At 36.6% G+C, this 13366-nt stretch overlaps 1 protein-coding gene across 1 annotated transcript in view; it reads right to left on the reverse strand.

Annotated features, from left to right (window-relative positions):
- LOC120226227 (pregnancy zone protein-like) overlaps positions 1–13366 on the reverse strand; it is a 50376-nt gene that overhangs the window by 31848 nt on the left and 5162 nt on the right. Inside the window, exons 7-12 of the mRNA XM_039224416.1 lie at positions 12228–12312; positions 9314–9437; positions 7179–7293; positions 5226–5335; positions 2717–2878; positions 1884–2111 (exon numbers count right to left, since the gene is read on the reverse strand). Coding sequence (XP_039080347.1) covers positions 1884–2111; positions 2717–2878; positions 5226–5335; positions 7179–7293; positions 9314–9437; positions 12228–12312 — 824 coding nt within the window. The remainder of the gene's footprint in view (positions 1–1883; positions 2112–2716; positions 2879–5225; positions 5336–7178; positions 7294–9313; positions 9438–12227; positions 12313–13366) is intronic.

Raw genomic sequence — 13366 nt, forward strand, 5'->3', positions numbered from 1 at the left:
GTTCTAGTAGGCTTCTGGTGGAGTCTGTCGGGTTTTCTATGTAGAGTATCATGTCATCTGCGAAGAGTGAAAGTTTGACTTCCTCTTTGCCAATTCTGATGCCTTTGATTTCCTTTTGTTGTCTGATGGCTGATGCTAGGACTTCCAGCACTATGTTAAACAACAGTGGTGAGAGTGGACATCCCTGTCGTGTTCCTGATCTCAGGGGGAAAGCTCTCAGTTTTTCCCCGTTGAGGATGATGTTAGCTGAAGGCTTCTCATAGATGGCTTTGATGATGTTTAAGTAGGTTCCTTCTATCCCAACTTTCTCGAGAGTCTTTATTAAGAAGGGATGCTGTATTTTGTCAAATGCTTTTTCTGCATCTATTGACAGGATCATATGGTTTTTATCTTTTCTTTTATTGATATGATGTATCACATTGATTGATTTGCGAATGTTGAACCAGCCCTGTAACCCAGGAATGAATCCCACTTGATCTTGGTGGATGATTCTTTTGATATGCTGCTGGATTCGATTTGCAAGGATCTTGTTGAGAATTTTTGCATCCATATTCATCAAGGATATTGGCCTGTAGTTCTCTTTGTTTGCTGGATCTCTGTCTGGCTTGGGAATCAGAGTGATGCTGGCTTCATAAAATGAGTCCGGGAGTTTTCCTTCGATTTCTATTTTTTGGAATAGCTTGAGAAGAATTGGTATTAATTCTGTTTTAAATGTCTGGTAGAATTCCCCAGGGAAGCCATCAGGTCCAGGGCTCTTATTTGTTGGGAGATTTTTGATAACTGATTCGATTTCTTCACTCGTTATGGGTCTGTTCAGATTTTCTATTTCTTCCCGTGCAAATTCAGATATTCTTTCAACAAATATTTTAAACATTCACCAGGCAATATACATTAAAGGCAGAACGATATAAAATATATGTAAGTATTCTCTATTGTGAAAAAACTGAATGTATTGACACTCTCTGTGTGCCAGGCATTGAGGTAAATTATTTGGTTATAGGATTTTATTTCATGTGCACAGTATTCCCATGAAGTGGGTATAAATCGCATTGCTAGTATTCAGGTAAGATGATTGACATTTGTCTTTACAAATGAGATCAGGTAATTTGCCCAAGATCACATAACTAACAAACAATAAAACTAAGATTCTAACTTAATGTCAGTTTTTTTTAACTTTTCAATAACATTTAAAAACTACTGTTTATAGTCAATCTTCCTATATAGAATTTTGTACACATAAATTTTTCTTTTTAAAATGACTTTCTTGAGTAACTACCATTTTGGATTATATTTTTAAGCTCAGGGCACAAATAGGGTTATTGGCCTCAAAAGTATCATATTGATTTATGATATGCCTGTCAATGCACTTTTCCCTGCAGTTACACCAGTCATGAGCTTTGTAAATTATGTAGAAGCTTTACAGGTGTAAAATGCTACTGTTTTATGGTTTTATTTTTCACCTCTTCAATTAATGTCAAGTTGAATAAAATTTGAATTGACAAAATTGAATATTTTCCAGAAGACTGTCTATCATTTTATTTCCTGTTGAATAAATTCTTGATTTCTTATCCTTTGCTTAGTCACCTATTGAGTTCTAAGAATAACATTATTTTTGTCTAACAAGACATTTTCCCCTGGCTTTTTCCTTTTTCATTCAATAATTTTCCATTGGAACTCAGAAAAAAGCTTAGAAATTCCAGTGGAGACCAGAACATAAATGAGAAATTAAAGCATTAATAATGTATTTGGAAGCCACTTCTCTTCACGCATAAAAACAAGGAAAGTAAAAGGTCTACACTGTTATCTTACAAAGGATAATACTTAGATAGGAACTCAATCTTTTTGAGGTCTACACAGTCAGGATGAGTTACTTCTGTTCTTACCAAATAATAGAAGGTCAAATCTTTTTCATCCTTCAGAATCTCTTCATTCAGGATGTACTGTGCCCGGATTTCCTGGATTTGTCCACAAGCCACAGTACCAGTAACAGATTCAAGGTGTACGTAACTCTTGCTTGGGGAAGAAATATGCCTTACAGTGTGCTGTGCTGAAGTATGAAATTCTTGAAGCCACCAGTCATCAAAACAGTGGGTATTCTCTTTGTAAGTGACCTAGTAGAAAGAAGAAAGGTCTTAAAAAGGCCATTTGTTAGTATACACTATGTGTACATTGATCACCCTTGTCATTTACTGAAGATTTTATGTGAACCGTTTTTATTTGGCTCCATGATAGTCTGTTTTCCCAAATAAAGCATAATCTGTGGGTGACTTTTCCTAAGTTTATTTAAGCTTGTGCCATACTGATTCAGTAGATAATATTCACTCACAGTCAAGATCAATTACTTTTTCTTAATACCCTTATGCCTATAAACTGCATAAAGATATTCGAATCTTCTACAGAAACCAAGGAATAGCGATACATCAAAGAAATCAAGAAAATATAATCTTTAATAAAACTGTGAAAATATTGAATTTTACCAGGGAATGTCAAACCGATCAAATCAATGTCTAGGGCAGGTTGTAAATGGAGTCAATCTGAAGTCAAAATTTTCTGGCAGATCATTTTTTTCTTATCATTTAGGTCTCCACGTTGCTTAATTTCTATTTTCTCCTGTGTTGCCGCTTCTTTTCCATAGAATTTACATGCTTCCCATATATCCTTAAATTATGTGGCTGCAGCAATCTTTTTTCAGCCCCAGATATCCCTTCCCACCTACCGTAACTGTGAACGAAGGAAATGTGAAGTCGCTGGTATCAATGGAAATGTCCGCCAAACCATTTTCATCCGTGATAAAGGTGGAACGAAATGCATTTACATTCACAGTGACGACCACAGTTTTATTGGGGATTGGCTGGTCCTTCTCATTGACTAGAAGAACCTAGAAGTGAGGAAGTGATAGATGGTGTCAAGGGTTATATAGCAATAGCGTCTTCCATTCCTTGTTGCGTTCATCTCTTGACCTCTTGGCAGCTGTCATTTACTGAAGATCTTAGAATCTGAGTAAGATTTGTTTTCTGAGCTCTAGACTATTTGATCTTTCCATTTAGCTATTTCCTGAGCACAAAACAATTGAGAATATCCAAAAATGGACTCATGATTTTATCTTTCCCAATTTTCTTCCTCCCCAGTGTTCTCTGTCTCAGTATATGCTTCTTCTATCCATCCCATAGTTTAGGAAGCAATATCGAGAGGCATTTATTTATTTATTTATTTATTTATTTATTTATTGTTTTCTCTCTTTGACTGACTGTATCTAACCCTTGCTCAAATGCTATATCTTTCCCCGTTCAACACTTTTATTCCTATTTTCTTCTCTCCAGATCCATTGCTACCATTCCAGTTAAAACCTGTGGAGGGTGAAATAAAACAAGGTCTCTTATCAAAAAGTTTACAGTGGAGCTGGGAGACCATTAAGGAGATGAGCCTTATGCACATCCTCACCGGAAGCACCTTGAACTTTGGAAATGGACCAAACTCAGCCCAAACACCTGCAACATGCTACAGAAGATTTTGCTCAGTGATGGCCTTAGCAACCAATTATATTCAGTCTAGATTAGTTTTCTGCCACCAATACCAATCAAAATTCCTCATTAAAAAACATGTATAAGAATCCTCCTTCATCTTGAAAAACTCTTGATTTTTGTTCTTAGGGGACACTATTTGAATTGTTGCCCAAATTTATGTTTCCTGAATTGCAATTCGGAAACCCCAAATAAATGCTTTTTTAAAATTTTAACTCCATCTCTTTTCTTGGATGACAGAACATAGTATTTTTCTCCATCTGGTTTCCAATAGCTTTTTATTTAATCTTACACAGTACACCCTCTTCCTGCTTCCTGCTGGCTTCAAACCATTCTCTGTAGTGCCTGAGCTAAATTGATCCTGTTATTCTCCTTAAAACCTTCAGTAACTCCTCAATACAAAATTTTGAGCTTATTCTAAACGGCCCTCAAGATCTATTCTGGCTTACCTACAACTATGCAGTCAGTCAATCCAGTTATATCTTCCATCTCAGTCAGTCACACTGGCTACCTCTTAGTTCTTTGCTCTTTATTTTATTTTTTAAAGTTTTTTTTAAGTCTATTATTGAGAGACAGAGAGAGAGCACAAGCAAGGGAAAGACAGAGAGGGAGAGAGAGAGTGCCAAGCAGGCTCCACACTGCAGCGTGGAGCTGGATGTGGGGCATGAACTCAAGAACCATGAGATTGTGACCTAAGCTGAAATTAAGAGTCGGACGCTCAACCCACTGAACCACCCAGATGCCCCTGCTCTTTATTTTTTTTAAGTTAATTTATTTATTTTGAGACAGAGGGCACAAGTGAGAGAGGGCAGAGAGAGAATCTCAAGCAGGGTCCTCACTGTCAGCACTGTGCCTGACTCTGGCTCTATCTCATGAACTGTGAGATCATGAACTGACCTGAAATCAAGGGTCAGACCTTCAACTGACTCAGCCTCCCAGGCAGCCCACTTCCTTGCTCTTTAAAAACTATTTCAAATCTAGAGCCTTGGCCACTCTACCTTCTTTCTTAAATTTCTGGCCAAGTCATATTCATCTTTTAAAGTCCTCAATTTTCTCATGTTCTCCTCTTGGTCTGAATGGTCTTATCCAACTATATCTATACATTTATTAATTTCTTGCCAATTTGACAAAAACATTGCAATAAATGAAGAAAATATAAAATACATAATGTCACTAAAATAAGGAAATTGCCTCTCAACCATCAATTCAAAGATAAGTTACTAAAGAAGAAAATTTTAAATGCCTAGAAAGCTTATATCTCTTATATGAAAGGAAACTTATGGCTTACTTACTAAGCTGGGAACAGTCTGAAAATTTACCAATGTTATTATCTATATTAATCTTTGAAGCTCAAAAAAAACTTTTAAAAACTATCAATATGAAAAATTCAATCATCTAGATGAAAGAGTATCTTTAAAAAATTATAAAACAAAATCATTTTTTATAAACAAGCATAGAGTATGCAGCCAAACTTCACAGAAGAAAAAGTATTATAGAGGCTTGTTAGAAGTTAATTAATAAGAGTGTGCTTTGTTTTTCTGGATGTGATGGTATTTGCCTTTTAAGTTTGTCATTTGCCATGATTTCTTTCCTCACTCTAAATAAATATTTATTTTTATAATAAATTATACTTTGGGGTATAAAAATTAATTTTCTTAAAGGCCACATCCCCCACATTGTGATTTTATTGAAAAGATATTTTACCTGTCCAAAAAAAGGGATCCCACGTCCAAAATACATATCCACTTTTGTAAATTTCAATTTGCTTAAGGTATTTGAGATTGTACTTGATCCATGCCCAGTTAATTCCAACTCTGAAAAAGAAATAAGTGAAGTTGAACTGTTCTATATATTCAACTCACCTCCTACCTCCAAGCCAGCTTCACTCCATCTTAACAAATTACTATCTCTATTCTATATCTTCTTCTTTCTAGAATTTCTCACACTTAGAAAATATGAGCAGCTTGACATTAGCTTCACCTTCGTATAAAAAATGATTATACCTCATCCCCCAATTCCTCTGGTTTCGCAAGTATCCTACTTGCTCCATCTATGTTCTTAAGTTTTCTCACCTCTTCTGTGATCTTGCTCTGTTTTTGTTTCTGTCTCAGATCCCTGCCTTCTCCTCCATGACTTTTTGCATGCAATATGATTCTTTACAGTGGAATCATGTTCAAAATAGGCTTATTTTCGATCACAAACTACTTACCCAGAAAGACCCTTCTTTTCACTGTATGGCCCTTCCGAGGTATAGACAACACCTGGTGCCTTTCCATTCATTGAAGTGTAATCTGTACTTTATCTTCATTATCAAAAGCATTGTTCTATCAAAGTCTAAAAATCTCTTATTTGCTCCACTATAGTATTCTCATCTCAGACTTCATTCAAATGAATTCTCAGAAGTACTTCATATGTCAGTACCACTGAAACCCTTCCAGTGTCTTCTAAGAAACTCTATTCCCCCCCCCCCCCCAAATTCCCCTAGGACTTCTAATTTTATTATTCAGACTGATTTGATACTATGTCCTAAATGTAATTACTTCTGCCCTTGGGCCTCTCCTTGTCTGTCTCTAGCCTCAATTTAGCAAGGCTACGTGAGTTCACTTTCAGAACAATTGGATTTACTCTTACAAGGATATAGATACAATAGGAATTGTTTCAGATTTACATTTCTGGTCCTGATTTTGCTCTGGTTTTCTTTTAAAATTATCTTTGAAACTGAATCATCTTCTATGTTGATATACCAAATTATAATTAATTATCTTTGACAAATTCTCATTCTCTTTCTCATATACTCCTTATTTGGTTAATGGCATCTCCATTCTCCAGGCCCCAGATCTGTAATCTTTGAAGCAATGTTGAATAATATGATGTATCACATTGTAACACCTTAAAATTGTTTCATCTAGCCTGTCCCTTTCATGTTTGCTAGAATTATATTTTAAAAATATTAATTTATTTAGAACATTCTACTCCAATATGGCTTAAGATATCCAAGGCTTTTCATAATAAAGTCTAATTTTTTCGCATATGATTTACTTTTTTACACACTTTAGCCCCGACCTATATTTTCAGATTCATCGCTGGCTTTCAAAATATTATCCATTCTGTACAAATCACCTCATAGCTACTTTATAAACTTTGTTTATTAGAATTAATTATCTCTCTTTATGCTCACTTGACCTTTATTTTTTACATTTATTTTTTTTTAATGTTTATTTTTTTATTTTGAAAGAGAGAGAGAGAGAGAGAGTGCAAGTGTGGGCAGGGCAGACAGAGAGGGAGGGAGAGAGAATCCTAAGCAGATGCCACACTGTCAGTGCAGAGCCCAATGAACTCACCAACTGTGAGATCATGACTTGAGCAAAAGTCAAGACTTGGATGCTTAACCCACTGAGCCACTCAGGTGCCCTTAGTTTTTACATTTCTTGTGAAAATGTTATTATGGTTATAAATATATGCATACACACACACACACACACACATACATACATATACGTAATTTCTCTTTAGATTTCTAATTCCTGGACTGCAGGGACCATGTTAGTTCCATAGTCCCTGGAAATTACAAAATGTTTTACCTGAAATAGAAGTTTGATAAAAGGTTAATAAATTAGTAGTCTAACAAATTAATAAATATTTAAAAACAATACCAACCTGTTCCCTCCTCTTTGACCTTGGCTTCCACTTGTATCTCCATGTCGTACCCCTTTTGTCTCAGCTGGAATATTTTAGTTTTCACGAGTTGTGTCAAACAGCCTTTACTGTCTGCCTGAAAGGAAAAAAAGAGAATTCCTGGGTCCTCTGATTTGCTGCCAAAAAAGTCAGTTATCAATCTATGAAAATTTTGTGTTCAAAATTTCCTGCCAAAGGAAAGTTTACAAATGTTTTGAACGTCTTTTAGGTGCTTATCCTTTCCCAAGCCAAAGATGACATCAAATTTCTTCATAAATTGAGTTACTCATTGCCTCTGCCTTCCCTCTTCTCTGCTGAAAGCCTATTCCACTTCTGCCCAAGTAAACTTCCCAGTTTCCAAATGTGCCACATATTTTGTAATTCTGTCTATCTGCAAATGCTGTTCCTCAGAGGATAACATTCTTTTTCCATTGTTATCTTGGCTAATAGATAACTGCTCTTCTAAACTCAGCTCAGACATAATATCTCTGGGGCACCTGGGTGGCTCAGTTGGTTAAGTGCCTCATTCTTGGTTTTGACTCAAGTCCTGATCTCACATTTTGTAAGTTTGAGCCCCACATCGGGCTCTGTGCTGATAGCATGGAGTCTGCTTGGAATTCTCTCTCTCCTTCTCCCTTGGTCTCTCTCAGAAAAAATCAGTAAAACATTATATATAAAAAAAGACATAACATCTCCTCTGTGACCACCTTCATCTAAACATCACTAAGGACTATATTTTCTTAACTGCATTTCTTCATGTCTAGGACATTAATAAAAACATATATTCATTGAATAGATGAATCATTATAGTAATCAGATTTCCAAACTAAATATTGGGATTCATATTTTAAGAAAGATAAGTTTTCACTTTTTTAACTTATTTACATGAAAACATTTATTGCATAATAAAATGTAATGCTTAATTTACTTAATCCTATTTTAATTTACTCACTTGAAAATAAAAATTAACCCCTTATCCCTGATATATTAAAAGTTTTGTTTTGTTTTGTTTTTTTCTCCTTTTTTTTTTATTTCTAGGAGAGAGAGAGAGACAGCATGAGCAGGGGAGAGTCAGAGAGAGAGGGAGACACAGACTCTGAAATAGGCTCCAGGCTCTGAGCTGGCAGTCAGCACAGAGCCCGACGCGGGGCTCGAACTACGAACCGCGAGATCATGACCCAAGCAAAAGTTGGACGCTTAACCGACTAAGCCACCCAGGCGCCCCTGATATATTAGAAGTTTTGTAACTAATTTCCTCTCATGTTTATTTTGCTTATTGATGTTTATCTTGACATTTATTCTCATATTCATCATCCTAGCCTTTAATTTATTTGTTCTCTGTAGCTTTGATAACTTTCTTTTCCATATACTTATCATGCGCATTCATTGTCACTCTCTGGGCTTTTATGTACTCTTTCTCTGAAATCGGTAGTTTATACATTTCTTTTTTAACACAACATATTCTATTTTCTGTGGTTTTCTCTAGTTATTGCATCTTCTTTGATGTAATCGAGGATTTCATTGTTCCTGTAGGTCTCTTTCTCTTATCTGATGCTGGCTTCATATTTATTTTTCCACATGCCCTTTTGATTCTACAACATTTCATTTGATTCTCCTACTAACCAATTTTTTTTTTTTTTTTAAGTAAGCTCTTCGTCCAAAATGGTGCTGGAATGTACAACCCCGAGTTCAAATGTCCAACACTCAACCAACTGAGCCAGCCAGGTGCCCTCTTCTCACTGACCAAATTCTTAACATTGGCTACATTCTTTTTCTGTTATTTGATAAAAGCCAACTTTGATTCTTCCACATTATTTTCTGGCTTTATATCTGGCATCCTGATTGCTGTCAGAAGGAATTATAAAACTGGCCAAATAAATACCAGTATAAATTCAAGAATCCAACTCTCAAGAGGGCTCCTAAAATTGCCAGGCAATCTTACAATGCTTCCCTTACTCTACATTTTTTTCTAGGTGACCACTTCAAACACTACTCTCTGTTGTACTGCTTTCACAATACAATATTGTATTAAACTGTGTGATATTCTTTTTTGCATTATAATCCCTGAGAAAACAAGATCTGGTGTTAGTGCCCTGGGGGGAGTGGTTTCCATATACCTGTTGACTGAATTCTTCGCAGATACTCTGTGAATATCTTCCGTGACAGTTGGAGCGGTATCGTGAATATTTTCTGCATACATTAATCGTCACCAGACCAGAGACTGGCTTTCCATATGTGTATCTACGGCAGTCAAGCAATTATAGACAAAAATATATTTAATATAAATAACTCAGATATGTTTTCACATGATTGGATCCATGCATATATCCATCTTGTTCATCTGTAGCAGTCATAATTCCTTCCATAACATTTGTGTCGGGAGCCATTTCTGAACTCAGTAGTTGAGAAAACTCCTTGTGAGGTTAAGGCAAGTTTGCAAGGCTCTTGCCATCAGATGACGACCGATACCCACCCCCACTCAGTTGTTTCTTCTTGAGAACCAACACCCAAGACACCTTGTTGATTTATCGGGAGTGACTTATTCTGGCCTTGATATGTTGGCTGCACCTTGTGAAGGAACTTACTGTAGGAACTTCTTTTGTGGTTATGAGAGCAAACATCGCGTTTCTGAAAAACCTGTTAAGCGATAAACAGGCTATTGATCCCTGTTCACAAAGAACTAACTTTTGCCTTTACTATGCTAAAAACATTATCCTGTTTGTATCTGAATGCTAAAGATACTTTCTTTCCTCATAGGATGAGCATGAGTACCCTTATCTAAATCATAATAATAAGGTTATGAATATCAATGTTCTGGAGAATTTTTACTGATCAAAGAATTTATCATCAGAATGCCACTTCTGTGCCACCCCCCAAACACTTAATCATAATATAAAGTTGAGTCTCAGACAGTGCGGAGATGCCTGGCTGGTGACCAGAAAGAATCTCGTGGCTCTCTCATCCCTCTCTTGCCTACACCATCCATCCTTCAGGGACTCTTGAACCTACTAGAGCTGGACTCCGGCACATTTGTACTTTAGAAGCACTTATTCTGAGACCATGTCTTAATTATCTAAGTGGACATACATCTACAACTCTGAGAGAAAATAATTACTGAATCTTTTTGAAACACCTCCAAATGAAAAATGAACAATGTAGTTTTTCCCGGATCTTTCCTCCCTTCCAGCTGAAGCTTTACTAAGACTGTCTTATTTCCTTCTTTCTCTGCCATCAGGTTACCTATGTTATAATTCTAGTTTGACAACACTTCATAAATTGTTTGGGGGGAAAATTTAAGGCTATGTAGATAGCATATTTCTAAGTCATCTCTCATTAATGCATATTTTAAGAATATAAATGAGAACTTAAATGGAAATTTAAATATTCAAAAGCACTAGCTACAGAACAGAAATATTACAAATGAACAGTATCATAATGACTGAGTCTGATTCTGCCAAATCTGTTGGAAAGATATGCTATGGTATACTCGGAATGTTTGCACCCCCAAATTCGTATGTGGAAATCCTAAACACCAAGGATGATTGCATTAGGGGTGAGGTCTTTGGGTGGTGCTTAGATAATGAGGGTGGAGCCCTTACGAATGCAATTGGTGCCTTTATAAAAGAGGCTCTAGAGAGATCTTTTGCCCTTTCCATCATACAAGGACATGGGAAGAAGGCAACCAGCTGTTAACCAGAAAGAGAACCTTTACCAGAATCTGATCATGCCAGCACCTTGACCTTGGATTTCCAAGCCTCTAGAACTGTGGGCAATATATTACTGTTGTTTATAAACTAACCATTCTGTGGTACTTGTCATGGCAGGCTGAATGAAGATATGATGTGAAGCCAAATTAGTATGTACTTTCTCTAAGTATGCTTCACGGACCATCTACCCTGAAATTACCTGAGATACATATTGCACTTCAGAGTCCTCAATCTTTTTTTAGATTCATGATTGGAATCTCTAAAGGTGTGGCCAAGGAAACTACATTTTAAATATTCACCTCAATAGATTCTGATGCTCACCTAAGTTTGAGACCTGTTGCTTTAGCCAAAACTGTGAGGTAATGTAGATGAGAGTTGGCTTCCTGGCCCTGATCCTCCTCTACTTATAGCCCTCCCACCCCCAGTTTCTAGAAGTGGTAATAAAGCAATAAATTATTTACTGAATCTCACTTTGTGGAATCTTTAAAACTGACTGAAAGTGCTCCGCCTTCAGAGGAAAAGATCTAAAGCATCAAAATTGGAGAGAAAGATGAAAATGTGATGATCATCACATTGCTTTCAAAACCAAGTGGTAAAGTGTCTCTCTTCAGTACATGTGAAGACTGTCTTACTGCGCCTAAAGGCAACCAGGGAAGAAATAACTGACACGTATATACATCTATATATATCTACATATTTATACATTATATATCTATTTAAGAAAAGTTCTGCTTAACTTTTTTCTAATTTTCCATAGTTTCCGAATTCAGGAGCAATAAAAACATGGGAATTACAGGACACAGAATAACACAGAATTTGTGAGCATGAGCATGACCTTGAGTTGAATGTCTTGCACTCAGTTGGGCACAGTGTCTGGGTTGTAGAAAGTTTCATGAAGCTAGATTCTTTTTTTTTTTTTTTTAATTGTAGAGGCAATGTATGATAGGGGTGAAAAGCTCAGGCTCTGGAGCCTGACTGTTGGATTTAAATTCTAGTTTGCCATTTTCGGAATGTAGAAACTTGAGCAAGTTTTTCTTAATCCTCTATGTGTTACAGTTTCCTCATTTGCAAACTAAGGATAACTATCCCCATCTCACAAGGTTAGTGTGAGAACAAAGATGTTAGTAGGGGCAAGGAGCTTAAAACGTGGTCTTGCACATTTTCAGGGGTCAGTCAATACTTTTACTATTAGTGGCAAAAGTGCTCATGCTTCCTAGTTGGAGAAACTCATTCTCTAACTAAAATACCTTGACATCCAGTGAACAGTTATTTGCAATGCAAAAAAGCAGGGAAATAACAATGGGATAAAAAAAAATTAACTCACAGGCCACAGGCGGTTACCACAAATTCTTCATCTAGAAAGCCAATAGTCCTGGGCATTTTCACTTGGACTTCAAATCTGGGCAAAACTGTTGTCAACAGAAGGAAGAAAGAGATGAAGGTGAGCGGCCTATCTTCCAAGTATTACGAATGATTCTATTACAGAACCTTATAACATAGGATCACATGAAATGATTTCAATTACAATAAGAGACAACAGAACCACTACTGACAAGGATGTGTTTATGACCATAGTATCAAAGATGGAAGGAAAGAAGTGCCATTAGTCTCTAAAGATCATCATGGTGAGATGAGGTGACAGGCACAGAGAGGCTGTTTGATTTCAACGTGTCCTAATTCTTTCCCTCTCTGTGTCCTTTTCTTCCCAGATGCTAGAACTGTCGACTGATACAGGCACAAGATCTACCACTAGACACTTGATTACAGAAATACTAGAGTGGTAGATATGAAGAGGTGCATATACATATGGTCTGCCATAGATTGTTCTATGGCCATGGCCCTTTGTGGTCCCCTTTGACATCTGAAGGTATTCTTGTAGGTGTTAACTTATTTGTCCCCACTGATGCTTCAGGAGAACTGGTTAGTAATTTCCTCCGATTCATTAGCTCCTTCTACTGTCCCCTTACTTTTCCAGCCTCTCTCACAGTTGTGTAAGATTAGTTGCTCCTATGATAAATCCTTGTTCTATAATTCCTGTGGTGGTTCTGGTGAATATGGGGAATCCTGCTTTTGTGATGAAGTCTCTTCATCCATGTTCAATTTACATTAGAAAACCCACATAACAAATAACTAATAAGGGGGCTTCAATGTCTGACTACTTTGATTAGAGTCGTATAGGTATAGGTCATAGGTGCGGCCAGGAGGCACCTTCAGTTATAAGATATAGATCAACAGGTGCATGTACATATTTCTTGTATTGGTTAACAATTTCTGATTGAAGAGGGTAAAATGGACCTATTAAAATCTCTTGCCTCTTACTGGCTCTGTGATTTTAGTAGGTTACTAACAGTTCTAGTACCGGTGTCCTTGGAAAACGGGGCTAATACAGCATCTGCCTCAGATGGTTATGTGAGGATTAAACAAGATAGTGTGTGAAAAGCGCTTAGTGAATATTTAGATAAA

This window comes from Hyaena hyaena, unplaced genomic scaffold (genome assembly GCF_003009895.1).
Source record: "Hyaena hyaena isolate Hyena2069 unplaced genomic scaffold, ASM300989v1 scaffold_1631, whole genome shotgun sequence".
Taxonomy (NCBI): domain Eukaryota; kingdom Metazoa; phylum Chordata; class Mammalia; order Carnivora; family Hyaenidae; genus Hyaena; species Hyaena hyaena.